This window comes from Oryzias latipes, chromosome 15 (assembly GCF_053564925.1).
Source record: "Oryzias latipes strain Hd-rR chromosome 15, Olatipes_Hd-rR_3.1".
NCBI lineage: Eukaryota > Metazoa > Chordata > Actinopteri > Beloniformes > Adrianichthyidae > Oryzias > Oryzias latipes.
In genome coordinates, this window is record NC_136251.1 from 24,285,712 (window position 1) to 24,309,460 (window position 23,749).

At 41.0% G+C, this 23,749-nt stretch overlaps 1 protein-coding gene across 3 annotated transcripts in view; it reads right to left on the reverse strand.

Moving 5' to 3' along the window:
• The window catches only part of stox1 (storkhead box 1), a 32,988-nt gene extending 9,617 nt beyond the window's left edge, over nt 1-23,371 (reverse strand). The window contains exons 1-2 of one of the 3 annotated variants that reach the window (XM_020709580.2): nt 16,121-16,403; nt 15,908-16,028 (exon numbers count right to left, since the gene is read on the reverse strand). In XM_020709580.2, coding sequence (XP_020565239.1) covers nt 15,908-16,022 — 115 coding nt within the window. In that variant the 5' untranslated portion in view covers nt 16,023-16,028; nt 16,121-16,403. Of the gene's footprint in view, nt 1-15,907; nt 16,431-23,233 lie in introns of those variants that run through there. The other 2 variants (XM_078932020.1, XM_004077373.5) reach the window with 2 other exon arrangements.
• Between the last annotated feature and the right edge of the window lie 378 nt (nt 23,372-23,749).

The following is a 23,749-nucleotide window of genomic DNA, read 5'->3' on the forward strand; positions in this document are numbered from 1 at the left end:
ACAGCAGTAACTAGCATAAATATCCTATGGGATCAAGAAACAACTCTTTCAGCACAATATGATGCATGTTTAAAACTGCGACTCCGACACATCAATAAAAAGCTGTCACAAAGCCCACCCTGTGGACCTCATAGACGGAATAAAACCCAGATTTCTTCACAGGTCGTTAACTCTCCATACAAGCACAAACTGCTGCTTCGGGGATTCATTGAAATATACCTGAAGTTGGCAGTTCACATTGCAGAGATGATTGACAGAGACCTTCTCTCCTTTATTCCCACTGAGATCTTTTTGGCTGCAGACACTGATCAATGCCACATGTCTTGGCATGGCTGTGGCCTCAGAGCTGCATGAGACCCATTTCCAATGTGATTGCATTACTCTCAGTCCCCTGGAAAGAAAACACTCCACACTATGTAGAACCTCCAGATGCTGCAATAATGCACATGTTTAAGTATGTCTAAATCATTTTTCAGAGGCAAAAAAGTTCCTACAATTTAGTTTTTTGAGTTCCTTTTATTGGCACATGACCTTTTATTTTTGGCAAATTTCAACCTTAAAAGTAGATAGAATTTTTTTGAAAACTCCAGCTCCACATGTTGTGCTATGTAGAATAATTAATGTGATTGCAGTTCAGACACAAAGAAACCACCATGTGCATATCACTTCACAGTGCAGCCATTTGGCTGCTCATATACATTCATCATATACATTACTTGACATTTTACTAACAAGCAAAGCAAGCATGAAGTAATCTATTTTACAGCCATGGCCACTTTCACAAGAGAAAATAAGAAAAAAACAGTTTTTAATTTGTTCTGCCAGGAAATACAACTGGATTTCTGTTAAATACACACTCCAATGAAAATCATGTTTTTAGTGTTTTTAACACTAAAAGGTGGCCTATATGTAAAGGTGATGTCACACAGCCACGACATCCATTTTGCGCACATTGCACGGTTGAAATTGGTCATACGTGAATATACGTGGTAAAAGTGAGAAAAGTTTACGTGAAATTTTTACAGATGTATCAAGAATAAGTATGAATAAACCATGCAAAGAACACATAAAAGTGGGATTATTGCACTGTTTATGTGCAGTTCATTGGTAATTTGTGCGTCAATTATGTAATTTTAACATTACATGTGTGCATCATTTACACAATACTAAAGTTATGCATCACATGCCTAAAAAGTCTGTTAGTCATATGTGGCAGGTCGTGGAAAGTCACAAATATGAGTAGGCATCTCACAAAAATCATGCACAATTGCATAATAGTTACATAATTGTGCATAAACTACGTAAAATAGGCTTATACCATAGTCCGGGTGAATTCTCGATTCTGATTGGCTGCTGGGTGTGTGTTAAAAAGGGGTAACGCACAGTGATAACCGCACGCCTAAAAAAGTAGTTCCAGTCACATAGCATAAATGTTCTATATCCCTGCGCTGGCTTCTTTAAAACAAACTTTAGCTTCATCATCATCGTGACACCGTACGATCAGCATATATATCGCTTTCCTTTGCCGCTGCACTCGAGGTCCACGCCAGCTAAGGGGCAAGTTGTCACATTACCGTGACAAAATCGGTCACATTACCGTGACAGCGTGCCGCACCACATAACAAATAGTCTACTTTTTGTGAAAAAAAAACAAAAAAACAGGACTTGAATATTTATTTCTTTTGTGACTATGGTATAAGCGGGCGAATGGCCTTTGAAGTGTGCAAAGGCCATTCTTGTGAAATTTACGCAGTTCACGGTAACACGCTTCCACGGAGTGGATTAATTTCTGATAATGCAGACTTTGTTGGTCATTAACCCTTACAAAAACTGAGATCAAACATTTTTGAACAACTTAAAACAGATTCCGCATGAAGACCCGTCTGCCTAAACCGTCGAGGGACATCTATGCACATCGACAAATGACGAATGCAAGAAACACTTATGACCTACGCATATCACACATGTATCGCGGAAGACCCAAATTTCATACATGGAAAATGTGCAAAATGTGCTTAGTGGTTGTCTGACATGGCCGTAACGATGAGACAAAAAGTATTGGCTTGTCAAACTAAAAATGTGTTTGGATATTGCCTCAGTACAAAGCTCCCCCTTTAAGGGGGCAGTTCAGTTGGATGTAGTTTGTCAGTGTGCACTTTTCTACAGCTAAGTAACAGCTGCCTCATTGTTAAAAGCGGCCTGTTTCATCATTCTGGCTGTTCACAGGTTCACATCTGTTTTTACAAAAACAGGAAGGTGTAACAAAGGCATAAAAAATGTACACCACTCAGCAGAGGAGCGATTTACATATCAAAGTCAAGAGAAAAGGGATTTTACAAAGGGACATTCAGGTGAAGGTGGCCTCACAGACACTAAAACTATTTCCGAGGGGAATCACAGGTCAGCACTATGGCTCCACCAAAAGGTTATTACAGTCCAAATTGTATTTTCTAATATTGACTTTAATAGGTTTATTTCACTCCCCCGTGAACCGCCACCTGAACGTGGTGGGGGAGTTTGAGAGCTCGAGTGATCCCAGGAGCTAAGCTGTCTGGGGCTTAAGTCCCTGGTAGGGTCTCCCATGGCAGACAGATCCTGGGTGACGAACCAGACAAAGAGCGGTTCAGAACCCCCTGATGAAAGGAAACAACAAGGACCCGATTACTTCACCCAGATTGGCATCACCGGGGCCCCACTCTGGAGCCAGGCCGGGGTTAGGGCTTGCGCCTGGTGAATGGGGCTCTTCCCACGGACCCCAGTCGGGCACAGCCCAAAGGAGCAATGTGGGACCACTCTACCTTGGGCCCACCACCCGAAGGAGACCTCAAAAGGGGCCGGTCCAATGTGGTTTGGGTGGCAGTCGAGGGTGGGTGCCTCGGCGGCCCAAACCCTGGTCATGGAACTTGGCTTTTGGGACATGTAATGTCACCTCTCTGGGAGGGAAGGAGCCTTAGCTGGTGCGAGAGGTTGAGAGATACCGTCTAGATATAGTCGGGCTCACCTCCACACATAGCCTGGGCTCTGAAACTCAGTCCTTAGAGAGGGGTTGGACTCTCTACCACTCTGGAGTTGCTCAAGGTGAGAGGCGGCAGGCTGGTGTGGGCTTACTCGGGAGCCCCCAGCTCAGCCGCCAAGTGTTGGAGTTCACCCCGGTGGATGATAGGGTCATGTCCCTCCGCCTCCGGGTGGGGGACAGGTCTCTAACTGTGGTTTCGGCTTACGGGCCGAACAGCAGTTTGGAGTACCAATCCTTCTTGGTGTCTCTCAAAAGTGTACTCGAAAGTGCTCCAACGGAGGACTCCCTTGTCCTTCTGGGGGACTTCAATGCCCACGTGGGCAATGACAGTGCCACCTGGAGGGGCGTGATTGGTAGGAATGCCCCCCCTGATCTGAACACGAATGGTGTTTTGTTATTGAAATTCTGTGCTCGTCATAGTTTGTCCATAACGAACACCATGTTCGAGCACATCCGGACACCCTAGGCAGGAGGTCAATTATGCACTTTGTAATTGTTTCAGACAACTTTCAGCCCTGTGTCTTGGACACTCTGGGGAAGAGAGGCGCAGAGCTGTCCACCGATCACTACCTGGTGGTGAGTTGGATTTGCTGGTGGGGAATGAGGCCAGAAAGACTTGGAAGACCCAAACGTACTGTGAGGGTCTGCTGGTATAGTCTGGCTGAGCCCTCCGTTAGGGAAGTCTTTGACTTCCACATCCGGGAGAACTTCAAACAGGTACCGAGGGAGTTTGGGGACATTGAGTCCGAGTGGACCATGTTTTCCTCTTCCATTGTCTCTGCTGCTGCTCGGAGCTGTGGTCGCAAGGTCTCTGGTGCCTGTCGCGGCGGTAACCCCCGAACCTGGTGGTGGACACCAGAAGTAAGGGATGCCATCAAGCTGAAGAAAGAGTCCTACCAGGCCTGGCTGGCTTGCGGGACTCCAAACGCAGCTGACAGGTATCGGCAGTCTAAGCCAGCTGCGGCCCGGACTGTTAAGGAGGCAAAAACTCGGTCCTGGGAGGTGTTCGGTGAGGCCATAGAGAAGGACTGTCGGTTGGCCTTGAAGAAAATCTGGCAAACCATCCAGCACCTCAGGAGGGGAAAGCAGTTCTCCACAGGCACCGTTTTGAGTGCAGGTGGGGGGCTGTTGAGTTCGACTGGGGACATTGTCGGGCGGTGGAAGGAATACTTCGAGGATCTCCTCAATCCCACTGACACGCCTTCTTTTGAAGAAGCAGAGAACGAGGACTTTGGGGTGAGGCTGTCTATTATCCAAGCTGAAGTCACTGTGGTAGTCAACGCGCTCCTCCTCCCGGGAGTGGATGAAGTCCGCCCTTAGTACCTCAAGTCTCTGGGTGCTGTGGGAGTGTCTTGGCTGACACGTCTCTGCAGCATCGCGTGGCAGTCAGGAACTGTACCACTGGACTGGCAGACAGGGGTGGTGGTTCCCCGCTTTAAGAAGGGGGCCGGAGGGTGTGTTCCAACTACAGGGGAATTACACTCCTCAGCCTCGCTGGGAGAGTCTATGCCAGGGTACTGGATAGTAGAGTCTGTCTGATAGTCGAACCTCGGATTCAGGAACAACAGTGCGGTTTCTGTCCTAGTCGTGAAACAGTGGACCAGCTCTACACCCTATCTAGGGTGTTGGAGGGATTGTGGGAGTTCACTTGTCAAGTCCATATGTGTTTTGTGGATTTTCGTTCGACCGCGTTCCCCGTGGTATCCTGAGCAGGGTGCTCTGGGGGTATGGGGTCCGGGGAGCCTTACTGTGCTCTTTGACCTCTGTCCCACAGCTGACAAAAATCAAACATAAATTTTATTTTGTCTGTAATTGTTTATTTCTCTAAAATCCAAAAAAGCACAGATCCAGTTATCCTACTTTTCTGTTATTTTCTAGATTTTTCTCCATAAGAACTTCATCCCTTTCCACACAAGCAATGGCAAAGTCCCCCTACTCCACTGAGTAAGTCCTTGCCAAAGGTACGCTTCAGTGCATCTGCAGGTTGAACATGAAAAGTTCCAGCCTCCAATAAGCCAGTATTAAACATTTATATACAATGTATGACCCCAATCCCTTGTTAATCGTTTCTCCAGCGCTGGAGGTATTTTGGAAGGGCGAGCCCCCATTACCTCCCTATTTTGTGTATGTGTGCTTTACGAGTTTACTTCTCTAGAACACACAGATGTGGGCGTTGCACCTAAATAGCCTAATAAACTGGGTGAAAAGAACCGTTCAGAAAGCAGCAAGAAGACAAATATTTCAACAAGCAGACCTGAACTGCTGTTTTTTTGTCTTTCAAGTCCTTTTAAAACCACATTACGATCAAAGAAAACAATAAATTTATTCCTTTGAATGCATTTAATACTCACCAGTAAGCAGTAAAACATTAAGACAGATCATTGATTGTTTCCCTACAAATCTACCAACATTTCAGCCAAAACTAAGCCATTGGTTAAATATTAAATCAGTCTTGTTGATCATTCAGTGACTCAGAGTGCCACTGCTTAAATATTAATTGAGGCAATGAGGAGAAGGAAATAGTTCAATCTGGACTATTTTTAAATTTCTTTTCTTAGGTGACTTTAGTCTTAAGCACCTTTCGTCAGTCTAGGAACTTTTCAGTGAGGTGTGTAAAAGTCAACAAGAGAAGGTCAGAATGAAAAGCCAAAGTATTGTGACAAAAGAGTTTTCATGAGCTAAAACCGCTCAGGATTGTGTTGACTCCCATCGCCATAGAAACCTTTATAATAAAAAAAAGTCTTCTAAACCACAAGAACACAATATAATGAACGAAAACCTTTGCAATGTGCATTAATATCACAGTTGCAATAGTTTTGTAAAAAATGTAAACTGTGACAATTAACCTGATAATTGGAGGATTTTTTTTTCATTGAGTTGTCAGGTACATTTTAGTTACATTTTAAATTAATGGGTTTAGTGTGAAAAAAGCATACTTTTAACTGTAAATGTTTTCTACTTTGTGCTATTTACTAAAGACTTCAAAATACTTTACATTTAAAGCTCTGAGGTTGTTTTAAAGTAAACAAATATGTCATTTTGTCTCATAATCCACAAAGTACCTAAAATTAATCATTTTTTATTCTGATAAAAACTTTGGTAATGTGATGCCAACACAGTGAAGCCAAGAGACACATTAAAAGCACAGCAGTTTCCCATCTTTTTATTTGACGGACCACACCCCATATCTGGTTATCCTCTGCTTTTATAGACATAAACACGACTCCAGAGTAAGCAGGTGCCACTTCTGTGTCACAGAACCTTTTGCTCAAAGCCAGACATTTATGCTGGAGGATTTAGTGCTCTGTCTTTCATTCGTGGATTGTAAGATTGCCTTATTTATCATACTCACTCACTCAAATATAACATTTCTAAAGCTCTATACACCTCAAAGTTCATAATAGGATGATGTGTTGATATAACTGATGCAACTACAGTAATAAAATCAAAACAATATTTGTAAAAGATGTCAGATTCAATTTGGGCATTTTAGAAATTCACCTTTGAGTTGTGGGCGAGACTGTTGGCACAGAGTATGCCTGCACTGACTTCCCAAAGTCCATCTTTTTACACGCTAGCTTACAGCCCATCACAACCCCAAACTAACATCACCGGTGCAACAAAAATGGCAAGCAGTATTGGAGCTATCCAGCCGTACAGTTTTGAGGCTCGAAAGAGGAAAACAAAGACGTAGATGGATTTAGTGCATCCAAATGTGGATGCATCAGAATGGAGCAGAGCAGGGATCTCGTGGCCTGCCAATTGTAGTGCCTAAGTCACAACTACAATTTTCTTGAAATGGCCTTTTTTTCTGCTTCTGATTCACAACAATTTGAATGAAGAAATACTCAGAAATACAACTTTGAGTAAAATTTTTTATATACATCGTCTATTATTAGAAAAATGCCACAAATCAGAAAAAAACTGAATTTTCACCAAATTGAGTCTTTTAAATGTTAGATTTTTGATGTGTTATGAAAACAGTAAAACACTGAGTATTTTGCCATACTGACAAGGTACTGGGTTGTCTCTGTAAATCTCTGTTTGACTCTTCTCCCATGTTACTGAATTTAATTGTGGGTGATTTTCAAGCTAACTCTGTTTCTTATCAGTGCGGTTTACAGACGACAGTCGTAATTTACTGCATATAAACATGGAGCGAAGACGTCACGAAGAGATTGAAGAAAAAGTTTTAAACCAAATTTCTGCAAAATATTCAAATCTAAAAGCTTAAATGAGCAGACAAAGTTCATTTCAGCTTAGTTTAAACATTTTTTTGTATTAAAAAAAACAGTTCAGAATTATAAGTGTGACCTAACAATCATAAAAATATATACATAATTTGGATCTTAAATGCTAAAAAAAATATTATTGAAGGGAAAATGCAGTTTTTCTTGGTTTCCCACTAGAAAAGGCAGGCAAATCCTGTTCCTAAAGGAAGCCTTTGTGAATCACCATCAGGAGATGATGTTTCCTGTTTACCTCTGATTTGTACAACTGTGGACAAAAGCAATAAGTTGCATCTCAGCAAGTATCTTGTAAAACAAAAAAAGCTGCATTCTGTTGCTCTTTTTTCTGCTAATTGTACTAGTTCACTAATTGATTGAAAGGGATCATATTTGACATAAACTCTGCATGTGCATGTTCTATCTTTTTAACTTGAAATAAAGTTTTAAATCAAAGTGGCGGTCAGAAACATTGCGGGCCTTTTCTGTGTGTCCACCAGAGCATAGATGCGTGCAATCTAACAGGGTTTCCAGCGCTCATTAATCAGAAGCAAGCAAGCAGGCAGCAAATGCAGATGAGGTCCATTTCCTCCTAACTGGACTCATGGTGGGGCAGATTCCTGTGTTTATTATCCCAAAATCCAGCAAGGAGCTCCTCTCCACTATCAGCTGTAGGATCCATGACGCCTCTCCCATCTGTTGCTCTGCATGATTTCTGGAAGCATTATTAATAAACTAAAATAGCCAAAAATGTCATATAGGAACAAGTTAATCAAACAAAGAAATGATTCGAAAATCCCTCATTTATCAGTAATCATAACACAAGCTTAATAACATTTTTGTCAACCCAGTGGGACCTAAAAGGGTTGGAAAGAAAATCCAAGCTGCTGCTGGAAAGTCGGACTAAGAGGAAAGTCCTCAGCTGTTATTTTTGGCGCTGGTTAACTTCCATTGCAAGACTGAGCCCAATGTTTCAGCAGTGACTGATAGGTCTGAAACTCATTAGGGGTGAGCCTCCTACTCAACAGGGAAGGACAACTGATGAGCTGCAAGCCTGAGGTCACATACGACAAGTTAAAGTCCACATTTTTGATCATTTCAAACAAGACTACTTAGAAATTATTGAACATTTTGGAAAATACATCTAGCATGCATGAATTTCTACCAATAAAAACACAGTTTTAAAGCTAAATTTAGACCATAATCCCAAATGACCAGCTGTGCTTTTCTCTTATTGTATCTGTTGAGAGATCTTATTGCATGCGCTCTGGTTGAATGTGGGGTTTGTGTAACTGCCAACTGCAATCACTTACAGGTGTTTCTGTGGCCAGACATCTGTCTGATATGCAGTCTAGTAACTTCAGCTTCCCTGTTGGCTCTTCACTGTCATATTCAGCTTTTATTACATTGGTTTCATGTATTTGACATGATTGCTTTGCAGCCACATGGTAAATCATCTTTGAAGCTGAGGACTTTCATTGTTTCCTAAATGTTTTCTTAAGATTGTGATGCTTGTTGACCATTGCTGCCAGTTTTAGCAGCCATTTTGGATCCTTCACAAAGTCAAGTGTCATTTCCACCTATAATCATAGTTTTTGTTTCATTATTTTAATCCAATAATTGATTATCGTTCCTTGTTTTTTTTCTTGAAAACGTTTAATAAGTTGACTCATTCTTTTAATTGGGATTTAACTTTTCATTTTCTTATATTATTTTACTTAAGTGTAAATATTCTAAAAACAATTCAGAATCAAATGACTAACTTTGAAAAAAAAACATTTTTAAAGAAGTGTTTTCTTTACTGCTTTTGACCTTGATAGTATTACAGCCTGGTAAGTAATTAATATTATATTTCAGCAACATTAACCCTTGTGCTATTCTAGGCACTTTAACATTGTGAGTTGGGTCATCTAGACCCCACAAGACAGTGCGCTGAACCTTTTTTCTTCAATGATTTGTGATCTTCACTGGTGTCCATGGATTACATGAAATCTTTCCACCTTTATCCACCTTTGTCATGGTAGGGAGAACATGTCAATGTAAGGGTGGGGTCATAGAATAGCACAAGGGTTAAATTCCAACTAGGTTGCTGGGATCTTTGCATTGACCGACTTAACTGAGTTATAAATGTAAGTTACAGCAGCATCCAGTCAAACAAAAAAAACATGGAATGCAAAAAGTAGTGAAGTTTATTTTATTAATAACGAATACTTGATTAAAAGTTCAAGTATTGCAATGATGCTATGGATCAAGTACTTGAGGTGTAGGAATTATACTAACTGAATCATTTTCAGATTAGATAGTATATTATAAGTGAACTTTATGTATACAGCCTCACTTTTGGTGTAGGCTAAGTACACTTATAGTACACTTAAGTACTCTTTGCTAAGGGCTGTCTTAAGAAAAAGTGTCTTATTTTCTGTCTTGCAAGAATGTAATCATATCACTAAAGTTTTTAAATGTCAAAAAAGTCTTATTTTAAGAAAACACGCCTTGATGACGATAGCAGTTTATTTTTCTTAAAATAGGAAAACCATTTTTCTTACCCCATTGGCAGATTTTTTTGCTTATTTAAGGAGTATTTTTCAAACTTTAAGAATTTTTGATTTGTGTCTTTAGGGGGTCTGTTTTTGCTGTTCAGTGAAACCTCCTGGATCCTGTTTGAATGCTTGTTGCTCCGTCTGCCTCCTAAAAAAAAAAATCCTCCAAAGCTGAAAGACTTTAGGGCAGCTTGTTAGCAACACGGCTGCAGCCTTTGACCTCTGCTGCTTGGAACGGGGTGAAACCTTTAAAGCTTGTAAGTCCTGGCTGGAGGGTGTCATGGTTAATAAGATTACATTTGGAGGAGTTATGACCATTAGTGGAGCTTTGAGGCATTTACAATGAAAGGCAACACCTCCTGTGTGAAAAAACCACACTTTCAAGTGAAAAGAGCATAAATGAGGCTAGCAAGGCTACAAGATCAGGAAATGATCTAAAGGGAAAATGAAGTGTTTCAGGAATGCCCTACTAGGTTGTGCCACGGCGGGTTAAATTAGACATACTGCTCAGGAAAAGAGCCAAGCAAAGTTCTGGTGCCCAGAAATCTCATAAACGGAGACGCACATTGGTGGACGTAAGAGGGCTCAGTGAAACGCCCTTATTCAGAAGACCAGATTAGAAGATACTGAGGATGCAGGACACCTCATTACACCAACTGACCAACAATCCATGAATGTTCCACCTAATGGAATCACCTCCTCTCAATAGCAAAGACAAAAGCAACGCTTTAAATAATGAAGGACCGGGGCACATTTTAAAGCATCTGGTTGCAAAGGCAGAGCCTGAGCTGCTCTCCAGTGAGAAGTTACCTTTGAAAACATGTCAGTGTGGCGTTATTTGCATCACTGGGTTCAGGATCATAGGAGGTTGCAGCTTAGTTCAGCTGTTACTCAAAAAGGAGCAAAGCATACTGTATGAAAATCCAACAAACTGGGTATGGCAGAATTGATACTAGGACCAAAAGGACGCAACGATTGAGAAAATCTACTTTGTTCCTGTCATTGACAAAAATCTTTGTGAGTGATTTTATGCCATTAATCCATGCAAAACACTGTTTTCAGCATAAAACTCGAATACATTTGTGTGCTCAAAAAGCTGGGCTGTTTTTAACCCACTTTCAAGGTTAAAAAGGGACTAACTTTTTGCTGGGTTACAATAACTCATAAAGTGGGTTAAAATTAGGCCTCTATAACCCAAAAAATGTGTATTGCTCCAAAACGTAACCCATATCCCAACATGAATAACCCAATACTTGAGTTGAAGAAAGAACCCAAGTATTTTAAGAGGGAAGGCATGAAAATGCAAAAGAATCCATAAAAAATATTAATCCAAGAAAAAGCAACAATCCTTACAATGGTTTTAATCCAATTAAATCCAAAACATTCAAGTTGAAAACTGCCTAAAAGTGAAAAACTTATTGCCTGAAAGGATTTTCAATGTTCTGAACATATGAATAGGCCACAGTGGAGAAGAAAAGTCTCTTTTCATGGTTGAATAGCAGACCACAGATGCACTAATGTAATTTAACAAATTGCTGTGGTTCTAAATGATGCTAAACCCCGTCACCACACTGGTAGGACGAAGGAAAGCAGAGACTTCTCTCTGCGATTTCCTGACGGATTACCAACCGCTTCAAGGCCAGCTGGTATAAATAATCCCTGGGTCGACCTTTGGACACTGGCGCAGCTGGCCATGCCAACATCTAAAACGAGAGATTAAGCAGGAAACCTGATCGAAGCACCGAAACCTGGCAAGGGCTGGCTTTTACTTGAAACTTTTGGAAGACTTTATCTGGCCAAAACTTAGAAATTGTATACATTTAAGAAAAATCTAAAATTTAGATTAATGCAGTAATTCAGAAACAATATTTACCAAATGTATGTACATACATCGTCTAGTACATTTACCCAGATAGAAATGTTTAAATAAGGGTGCTGCTTCTTATACTTCTACTGTTTTCTCCATGACACAGAGAAGGACTAGTAAAATAATCCCTTATATGGCAAAAAAAACACATTTTCTTAGTTTTCTTTTGGTGTTTTGGGGCTTTTTGCTGTAAAAAGTTTGTGTAATGGGCTGCACGGTGGCGCAGTGGTTAGCGCTCTTGCCTCACAGCAAGAAGGCCTCTAGTTCAAGTCCCAGCTGGGGGACGTGAAAAACTACATCAACGGGGGACCTTTCTGTGTTGAGTTTGCATGTTCTCCCTGTGCATGCGTTGGTTCTCTCCAGGGTCTCCAGCTTCCTCCCACTGTCCAAAAACATGCTTCATAGGTTAATTGGCAACTCTAAATTGTCCATAGGTGTGAGCGTGAGAGTGAATGGGTGTGTGTTTGTGGAAATTCTACCCTGTGACAGACTGGTAACCTGTCCAGGGTGTCCCCTGCCTTCGCCCACAAGTGGCTGGGATAGGCTCCGGCAGCCCCGTGACCCCGAAAGGGAAAAGCGGTTAAGAAAATTAATGATGAAAAGTTTGTGTAATTAGCTGAACAACATAATTTACTTTTAATCACTGGAAATTTTAAAAATTATTATTCATTAAAGACTAATCGTTTTTTTATCTATTTTAAAAGCGTTCTCAGTGGTCTTTTAATTATGATTATGGCAATTTTAGCCACAATCAAAAAACCTGTGATCTTATCGAGGACATAGTTTCTGCAAAGCGGCAGGAGTTCATCAGAAATTCACTTCTTAGTTGTGGTCGGGACTGTTGGCGCGGAGTAATCCTGTTCTCACTTCCCATCAGCCATCTGTTTACACTCGCCCACTAGCTAACAGTCCCCCACAACCCCACGCTAACATTAACGGTGCAACAAAAATGGTGAGCAGTATTGGAGCTATCCAGCTATAGAGTTCTCAGCCAGATACCAGCTTGCATGAGGAAAACAAAGACGTACACGGATCTATTTGTCTGCAAGTGGATGCATCAGAATGGAGCGCAGCAGGAAGCGTGTGGCCTGCCAATTGTAGCTTGGATGTCACACCTACTAGCTTTTTTAAACAGCACTTTTTTCGTCTGCTCCAGACTACCAACGATTTGGATAAAGAATTACTCAGAAATGCAATTTAAAGCTGAATTTTATTCACACTGTATATGACCTCCATAATGAGAAAAAGGCACATAATTCTGTTTTGTTTTTTTGTGCTTCTAGTTGTCGCCACATGTTGGTTGATATTGTGCCACAGGGTCACTGTAAAGTGATTTCTCACAGTACAATCAGAGCTGTCAGTTCAAAAGGATGTTGACTCTGCTCATGCTGCTCATTACTGACATGATTTTGAAGCTGGCTGGAGAGATAAGTAAACAGAGAATAATGAGAAAAAAACCCTGCAGACATACAGGATTTGAAGCACGGAGGTCACTCCTAGTACCAGTGGGGCCCACTCCCACAACGCAAGCCTGTATATATGAACTCCTCTCCATGTCTGTTTACCTCCCCATAGACCCCTTCCCCCATCCACCCTCCTGCACACCTCCTTTCCTGCAAAGCTCCCATTGGAGGTGGCTGTGCAGACTCAGCTCTGATATCCAGACAGGAGTTCCCTCAAATTTAAGAGGCTGGTTTGCATGTCTGAAGGCTTTGTCATGACTTCTCTGTCTCCCTTCTATTGCTGTCATCTGGTTTAGTTCACTTCAGCATTAGTTACTTACATACTCCCTCCAAAAACACGCTTTGCTGTAGTACTAACACATTGCAGCCTTGCTCTGTCCTGGGAAAGGAAACATTGCTGTTTGAAACTCACCGCAGCCCATACGTCAAACATTTCTGTTTTCCGGATGACATATTTATTCCAGGACAATGTCAAGGCTTTCGGCCCATGCCTGATATCAATCACAGTCTGACATCTATGGGCCCTCAATGGCCATGAAAGCTGGGGACATCAATTCTGCTTGCAGAGCGGTGGCAGCGGTCGGCTCAGTGATTCACCGCTGACCGGTCCTCAGCGAGGAAGGCTGTAAACTAGGCTCTGACAGCCTGCCAGCTCTGATTTCCATACAAATTGCAGTAGTAGACTCACTCCAGTGAAATTTGTTTTTGATGTTTTTAACACGTTCTTGAGGAATTTTTCTCAAGATGGATGACATTTATTAAGACAATTAAGATTAAAATTGAATTTCTAAGTATTTCTTTAAGCAATTCCTTGTGAATCAGCAGTAGACGAAAAAATGCTGTTTGAAAAAGAGCTTGTTTGTGATGTAGAAAATAATCTGGGTGAGCCATGTCTCTGTTTTCCTCGTCTGAGCTGGCATCTGGCTCAAAACTGTACGGCTGGATATCTCCATTATCACTCACCATTTTTGTTGCACCGCTAATGTCAGGTTGGGGGTGTGAGGGGCTGTAAGGTAGTGGAAGAGAGTGTAAACAGATGAGGTGGCCTTGCTTTGCACCAACGGTCCCACCCACAACTCAGAGGTGAATTTCTAATTAACTCTGTAGAAGCTTTGTCAAACGACACAGACTTTTGATTTAGGCTAAAAACTACACAATCTTGACAGGAACACTTTTAAAATATGTTGGAGCCATTTGGCTGAATTTCGGTTATCTATTAGATTTAATGCATGCATGTGCCTGTAATTCTTTGGCCATGCAGCTGTTCCGGCTTCCTATTGGTTAGGTGCATTTTGGGAGCCGCCGTGTCTTTTATGGGCATTGGCTTTTGGATTTGAACTTGGGAAGCACGGCAGCACATTAATCTTAAACATAGCTTAAACTGTGTTTAGAACATGTTATTTTTACAGTAAGGAAGTATTCATGCTTTTGAGTATTTTTGTGGTTTGTACTTTATATTTGTACAGTTCAAGAAAATAAATGCCATGAAAAGGAAGAACAACGACCCTTTTTCTGAAGCACGCGTAAAGACGGTTCCTGCTTCCCAAGATATCCGAATGTAACTGCAACGGCAGTTACAAAATAGATCAAAAGATGATCAGAGTGGGTCTTTAAGGAGGACTGGAGGGTGACTTGTATGCACACAGAGGTGTTTGCCAACAAGTTCCTGGTGTGAAGCTCAAACAGGCGGAGTGTGAGATCCCGATGCCAAACATTGCATCCAAATCTGAGCTCATGAGTGCTTGTTTGCACCTTTTATAGCTCAGAATAACAAGATCAGCACCATGTTTTGGCCCATTTGCCGTTTGTTTGTGCGCTGAGTGCAAGCAGCCTCAGAGTGTTTCACAGCAGGATGGCATTTCAGCCTCTCCTTTCCCTCCACACCCCCCCGGGGTCACCCTCTGTGTGGTCTCTCATTCACAGTCCTCCATTCACTTGTCTGAAGGGCCGATAGATTGACAGACAGACGCAGAAATGACATCCAGTAGAGTATATTTAAGGTGGAAGGGTAAGAAAGTTTCAAAACACTTAATTACAACCTAAAATTATAAACATGTGAATTAAAATGTATAATGCCTAAAAATTAAGTCATTAGAATCAAAACCCCCAAACACATGATTGTCATTTTCCCCTGAACTCTGAGGTCTGACAGACATTTACAACCCATGAGATCACCCATAAGAGTCTGCTGGAAGGTTTCCGCTCCAGCTCCTTTGTTTCTGCACAGCTTAAGCTGCTATAAAGATAAACGTATAAGGAAAAGGATCAATTACAAGTAATTGCAAGCAGTTTTGCAAACAACAAAAGGACACTGATCAAGATGTCTTCTATCGCCTCTAGGACTTTTTGCAGTGAAAGAAAGACTGAAGAAACAGAAATCTGGGTTGCCTTGCAATTGAAAGCACCTCCTGAAACAGAGGAAACCTCTCCCAGCACGATGACATGAGAAAAGACACCACCCTGTAAATTATTTTGGTGTGATGAAGGTCACTTTAGCCAAATGGAAATTTCAAAGTAAAAACATAAATGTGAGTTTTTGTGTTTTCTAAAATCTTCTGAAATCATTTTTCCGTTTTAGTTCGAGAAACCACACACACATATATAATAACATTTCACTAATATAAACATAAAAAAGAAGGGACAACTGGTCTAAAACAGCAGTTGTCTGAACTGTTTGATTATAACCTTTTGTGTCAAAAGTTGTTTTAGAAAGATGTTTATTCATGGTCAAATTGACACCCCCCCTACAGTGGCACCCCCCAGAACAACATTGATTCCATGGTGAGTTCACGTACCGACAGCCTTGATGATGAACCCCTTCGGGGATCTCAGAGCTCTGCGCATCCACGCTTCCCGCAGCACCTCCAGGTTGTTTGCGTTCCCTTGTACAAAAAGCACCAGGTTTTCCATCCATCCCTGAAAGCACACTTCAGCTATAGCCTTAACCAGTCTCTTATTCCAGAAACTGCGCAGGTTTTGCGCCTTAAAGTCCGCAAAGATCTCCTGACCGCTCGTGCTGTTTGCGTTTACGCTCCCTCCGCCGGCGCGTAAACTCTCCTCGTCCGGTCCTAGGACGACGGCGAGCGAGGCAGCGCTGAGCTGAACGAGTCTCTGCTGCTGAGCCATTCTCAAACCACCGTTATCGACACCAACAGATCAAAAAAAGTTCGGTAAATTTCTCATAGAAAACTCCAAACGAACCGCCAGACATTCCTCCAATGCGCGCCTGAGTCCTGCAGTGAAGGAGCTGCGGCTTTCTGTGCGCTTTGGTCGGCTCCCAGGGAGACGTGTGACGGTGGCGGGGGTGGGGGCCTCATCAAGCTGCAGATGCGGCTGGGACAGGTGGAGCTCCCACCCACCGTCCACAGGCAAAAGTTGAAGGAAAACAAACCGGTTCAAACTCAGGATCTGGATGGATTCCATATTTTTTATAGGGTTCCATTTATGCCAAAATACTGCTTAATGAACGTGTTCAGTAAACATACACAGTGGATCATAGGCAGAAATAATGAACCCAATACATAAATGAACCACTTAGATTTGAGTCAATAGGGGCTAAAGGTACCCAAAAGAGACTTTCTACAGTCACCTCTGCACTCTACTAGGCAACCAACATGTAAAATAATGAAAACATCTCAACGTTTTTTTCTTTATTACCCCTAAGTGGACATCGAAGAAAAAGAAAAAACAGATTAAAACTGGTGTCTCAGCAAGACCAGAAGAAATGAACCGATAGGGAGGAAACAGGCAACGTGACACACGATTCGGGTCTCGTGAGCCACGACTCTGGTCTCCTGAATCACGACTCAAGTCTCGTGAGTCATGACTCGGGTCTCGGGAGCCACGACTCGGGTCTCGGGAGCCACGACTCGGGTCTCGGGAGCCACGACTCAGGTCTCCCTAATAACAGACTCAGGTCTCCTGAATAACAGACTCAAGTCTCGTGAGTCACAAACCAGGTCTCCCTAATAACAGACTCAGGTCTCCTGAATAACAGACTCAGGTTTCCTGAATAAAAGACTCAAGTCTCGTGGGTCACGACTCAGGTCTCCTGAATAAAAGACTCAAGTCTCGTGGGTCACGACTCAGGTCTCCTGAATAACAGACTCAAGTCTCGTGAGTCACAAACCAGGTCTCCCTAATAACAGACTCAGGTCTCCTGAATAACAAACTCAATTCTCGTGAGTCACGAACCAGGTCTCCTGAATAACAGACTCCGGTTTCCTGAATAAAAGACTCAAGTCTCGTGGGTCACGACTCAGGTCTCCTGAATAACAGACTCAAGTCTCGTGAGTCAGGACTCAGGTCTCCTGAATAACAGACTCTGGTCTTGTGAGTCACAATTCAGGTCTCCTGAATACCAGACTCAGGTCTCGTGAGTCAGGACTCAGGTCTCCTGAATAACAGACTCTGGTCTTGTGAGTCACAATTCAGGTCTCCTGAATACCAGACTCAGGTCTTGTGAGTCAGGACTCAGGCCTCCTGAATTACAGACTCAGGTCTCCTGAATAACAGACTCAAGTCTCGTGAGCCACGACTCAGGTCTCCTGAATACCAGACTCAGGTCTCGTGAGTCAGGACTCAGGTCTCCTGAATAACAGACTCTGGTCTTGTGAGTCACAATTCAGGTCTCCTGAATACCAGACTCAGGTCTCGTGAGCCACGACTCAAGTATCGTGAGTCCCGACTCAGGTCTCGTGAGCCACAACTCTGGTCTTGTGAGTCCCAACTCAGGTCTCGTGAGCCACTACTCAAGTCTTCTGGCTCACAACTAATGATACTTGAGTCGGGACTCACAGCCATGAGCTGTGAGCCGGCTCACCAAAGCTTCAAAGGAATTTTATGCCATAAATTGGGCATCTGAGCGCTTTTTGACATGGTGGATTGTTTTGTTCCATCATATTCACCCGTAGCTCTCTGTTTGTGAGTTTGGTTAATAAAATGAGTGGATATGTGGTAGGAGTGGCTCTGAGCGCTGACTTTTGCCTTGAGCTGCACCTGACTCACAAACTTTGGTTCGCACTATGCGGGTGTTCCTCCCCTGGAGTGGAATCCACAAGCAATGCGAGCCCTTGAAGTTTGAACTCAGTCATAAGATTTCATTTAGGCATACAATCAAAAAAAGGTTGGATTTAAATTAAATAAACAATAAAAAGTTTGGATCTTTTCTGATCCAGAGCTAAGTTTTCCATACCTTACACTGTAGCTTTTTTGTCACGGATGTTATTTGTGCTTCAGGTCAAATTAGCGGATATTATGATGGCGGAAATTGCGATGTCTATGCTTTATCAATAATTTATCAATATGCTTTATCTCACACTACTGAGAGCCACAGGATAATATGATGGTGCAAAATGGATCCAGTTTATGGCATTAAATTGCATGTAAGCTTTGGTGAGCCGGCTCGCGGGTCACATCTCATGGCTGGGAGTTGCGACTCTCGTGAGTCGTGACCCACGAGACATGAGTCAGGTAAGCCACTGGCGGCAGGTTGGGGCTGTTTGCAGCGCTTGCTGTCTTGCCATTTAATTTTCTGGATTAATTATTCTTTTAGTGTTTAGAAATAAAAGGGGATGTGATGACCTTTTCATGGTATCCGTCATTACAAATACAATTTGGATATTGTAGTGCATCCTGATAAGAAATGCAAAAGAAGTTAACAACAACAGTGAAACCAGCCCATAGCTGAGGAAGACTTCTGGTTTTTCTATTATAAATCCAGCCATCCACTTTCAGAACCCGCTGAATCCCTTTCAGGGTTTTGGGGCTGCTGGAGCCAACCCAGTTACTGTTTAGCAATCGTGGGGTACACCCATTGACTGTGAATGAGAACTTTACAAATGGTTACTGAAATACTGCAAAAGTAACAGAGTAAGCTTGTACAACCTTCATATTCATATGTGTGCAAGGATATCCTGGTATTGTTACAATCCAGGAAAGAACACATTCATGGCTGATTGAAAATGCTAAGGTCAGTTTTTTTGAGCAAAATTTGCCCTGAAAAACGGAAACAGCCCAGCTTCAGGCTCATGGGTGTTTCATTTCTTTTTTCTCTTATTGATAGAAGATTTATTCCTGAGTGTTGTTTTGCTTTGGAGAACTCTCTTGACTTTAGAAAACCTTTAGCTATCAAAACTTTTGCAGATGGTTTCCTATCAAAGATGGTTTAAGTTACGATCCTTCTAGACTCTTTTATGATGATGCTTTCTTCCAAAAGCATGATTACGCAGACTTGTGTGACTTACTCCGGTTTACGGTAAAAAAAGAGGAAAGAAGAATCAGTTGCTACAGAAAACACAATTGCCACAAAAAGAAGAACCTGCTGTGCTCTTGACCCCATAATGTCCAGCTTTTATGGATGTAGCAACAATCAAAGCTTAAAGCAAACACAGAGGCACACTCCATATATCACAGAGGAGCCAAGGTTTTAGTTTCAGCCCGATAGGCCTGGAGCCAGTCAGCTTGATGTGGCAGGGCTCATGCTTGAACAGGATATTAGGCTTCTCTTGTCCACTCAGGATTAATAGTGGGTTGTCTGTTGCAGGAAGCATGTGGAACGAGGGCGGAGGAACTAGAGAAAACCCTGAAAATTGATCTGTTTGTGGAACTTTTTTTAAGAAGAAGAAAAAAACTGAACATAAATGAATATTTTACCTAAGTTAAAGATGACAGCTCAACATTTTCCTAACTTACTTTCTCCATCTTGATCACTAAACCATGGGTCTGCACCTTTAAACGCTAAAAGAGCCATTGGCGCCATTTCTTAACCCAGCAAAAGCAACAAAGTTCATGGTTTAGAAAAATACACTTTATTTATGTTTTTGTGACCATTAAGCCATTAATTTATAAAATGTAGCTTTTACATTTACTATATATAACTGGTTCATAAAAGTGTGATCCCTGCCGTTGCCCATAAGTGTCCGGGATAGGCCACTTAGGCCGAAAGGGATAAACGGAAGAAAATGAATGAATGAATAAATAAAAAGTGTTATTTTTTATAAACAAGTGTAATTTTCTTAAATACAAGAAGTTTAACTTTTCTTACTTTTGACAGCAGCAAATACAAGCTCCTTTCAAAATAAAGCGAACCCTGTGTCACATAAATTCCTCCTGCTGCAGTAGATTTTTACTTGAATTAAATTAAATTTATTTGTTTAATCATAAAAATTGGTTTTAAACATGTTAATAGTAAAGTGCATTCAACATGGCACTCATAGTGGATAGTAATAATAATTACAATAATAGCAGCAACAACAAAAAATAATGCAGACACGTTTGAAAGGCAGAAGCTTAGCTCATGCCCCTTAAAAAAGAAAATAAAATAAAATAAAACAAAAACAACAACCAAACCAAAAAATGCAAGAAAGCAACCCTTTCCCATTTCTATTACTGTACTATGTCTAAATACGTAAATCAAAATTCTTTTTTTAAGAATTTCCCTCTTAACAGCAACTACATGCTGCTGTTAAGCAGAAGATTAGATAATGAGCTACAAGCTTACTCTAATAATTAATAATAATTTGCTAAGTTTTCTTGTAAAATATATTTAAAAGATGGCAAAACTTAATTATCTAAATCAAAGTAACCAAAACTACAAACTCATTATTTATTTAAAATGTTACCATTTTTTTCATAGCCAAAAAGCCACATCAGAGAAATAACCTATATAAGAAATATCTTAAACAAGAACACATTTATTTACCTGGTTAAATAAAGGTTCAATTAAAAAAAAAATAGAGCAACATATGGCTCAGGAATAGACACTTACAATCAGCACCACAATGTAGAAAAAAATTGTACTGGTACCTCACTATTGAAAGTGAATGTTCCAAAATGTATTCTTTTATTTTGAAATTTCTGTGAATTGTCATAAATAATGGTATTTTCCTTTGAGCACTGAGAGTGAATTTTTATGGGGAGGGCTAGAAATAGACTCATTAACTTTTGTTTATGAAAGTAAATGCTTGTGTATTGCAGTTTGCTAACATTTCAAATCTGAAAATAAGTCTAATCGTGTTAATTTAGACTCAATTGTTGCAAACATTAGATTCATTGTGGTAACATTGACATTAACTGCAACAAAAAAAGTGCACTTCTAAAGAATGATTGTCTCCACTTATACTAAAATACTTTGTTTTGCGTCCCTTAATACAAATGTGTGCTCCATTACACACATGAACAACACCCTAAACAACCTCAGGAGTGTTTGCAATACCTGGAAGTCTGCAGAAATGCGCTCATTGTTTGATCCTGGGGACTTCCTCCAGATAAAAGTGTTGGCTTAAATTGTTTAATTTGCTGGTGGACAATAGGACCTAAGCTGCCAGCCGGACAAACATCTCTTCCAAATGTTTAGTCTGCTTTTGGCCCTGATTATCATGAAGCAAAGTTCACCAAGTTACCATAATGAGCTGAAATTCTGCCCTCGATCCCTTGATTTTTTAATGAGCATGCACGTCTTCCTCTTGCTGCTCACTGAAGCAATTGCAAAGTAGTTTCAGATGTCTGTGAAGCTCCAACAACCTTGAAGTGTATATTTTCAATATGGTAATTTCAGTTCTGAGCCAGAAGTTTGTGTCTATACATATAATCTCACACACCTGGCCCTACTAAAAAAAAAAAGAAAGGTTGAGTTTGAATAAATAGTACTTTGTTTAGCATATTGTGCTATGTTGCATTTATTAGCTTTGCAAACAGTAGTATGGTATATTATGTTGCAGGGTGTTTTGTAGGCATGTGCAATGTTGTGTTCTGTAAACAATAGCATGGCATAATGTATCCTACAGTTTATTTGTGGGTTTTTTCGTGTAGTTCAGGGTTTTGTGTTTTGTAAATAAGTATGGGATATAGTGTAGAGTTGTGTATTTTAGTTGTGAAAAAAAAACAGTAAAATAGTATATTAAGTAGTGTGGTGTTTTGGGATTTGTAGACATCAGATGTGTAAAATTGTGTATTGTAGAGTAAAATTCCATATTGCGTTGAGGTTTATATTTTATAGATGAATATGGCATATTGCGTAGAGTTGTGTTGTGTATTTTTTAGATCAGTGTGGGAATTAAATATTAAGTGGGTTTAGAGAAAATCCAAAATGCTACATTCGCAATGGAAAGTCAATATAAATGGGTGTAAATGCATGTTTCAGGATTCAACATTCGAATCTCCCATCTTCACGTGTCGCTACGCATGTTTTTTAAGTCTTTTTTTAGTCTATTTTTTAGTACAAAATCCGTGACCATTGAACTGACCATTGAAAGTTAAACCAGTAGAACTTTGACCAATCAGGGAGCGGAATTTGGTAATGATGGATGTGTTCCCTTTAAATTCATAGAAGTGCCAACCATTTTAAAATTGCTCATGGAAGAGAAATTAATATTTTGGTTTCACCTAGCCAGAATTATATGACACCAAGTCTTTTTATTGTAATGGACCTGTGAGGGGAAAAAGTTTGGGGCAAGATTCATAAAATTTGTCCCACTTCAAAATTTCACACCAAGCCCCTCCCAACTGTTGGAGCATGCACTATTGGGCAGCAAACACCACACGCTAAAAGCGTGTTCAATAATAACTTTTAGTGCGTTCTTGAATTCATTACACACACCTAGTGTGAACTCAGAAGAGTCACTTCTGCTTTACAGAGGAGGTCAAAGGTCATTAGCAAACTTGGCATTAGCCGGGCTGCTGAGATAACCACCGCTAACCTTCGGCTGAAACATGAGAGTTTTGTCTTCTTACCTAAATCCTAAAAAAGACAAACAAGTTAATATAAGTACGGTATGACTGAATTTAATTTTTGCTTCTTCTCATAAATGTTTTTGTTTACATTTAGTCTTTTTTCTTAAATAAACCAGATTCTGCATGTCACACAAGCAGGCTTTTGTGAGTCTCAGCATTGAGTCTGAACTAAAAATCCAGTTAATGCATTTTCTATTGCTGCAGAACACAAGTCAGTGCACATCTGAGGGAAAACATGCAGAACTAACTTGTTTCATGTATTCAGCAGGCAGCCAGACTAACATAATGATAGAGGTTTTGCTATAAAACACAATAACTTAAGCAGGAGCCATAATTTAGGCACGTTGTTTTAGGTCTAGGATGAGAAGGGAATCCAACAAAGCACTTACCATAGCGACGAGGAGCACGGCTGCAATCTTCTTAGAGGAAATTTCAACAAAAACTACAAGATAAGACAGATTTAAAGCTACTCTGAGAGGCCTGTTGTGTTAGAAGGCGCTGAGTGATAGATTACTCTCACAACCTCGTGAACCACACACACACACACACCGACAAAGACCCTGTGGACACGCTGGAGATCACAGCCATGTGAGAGATGTCTGCAGCTGCACTTTGAGGTTCTGTGAGAGCAAAGTCTTTCAACAGCAGCGTGAGATGTGTCTGCAAGCGGACAACGGGCTAACCGGGCATTCTGGGATTTATGCAACGGACACTTAATGCAAACACTCCCTCTAAAGACAAAAGAGCCTCTTTTTGATGTACCTCCCAGCTGTTGCCGTCTTCCTGTCAGACAGATTTTTAATGACTAAATGCTGCGAAAATAAATGTTGCTCAACAGTTTGTGATATCCGAGCAAAGATGGTGGACCAACATGACTAGATAAGCTAATTCCTCTCTCTAGGAGT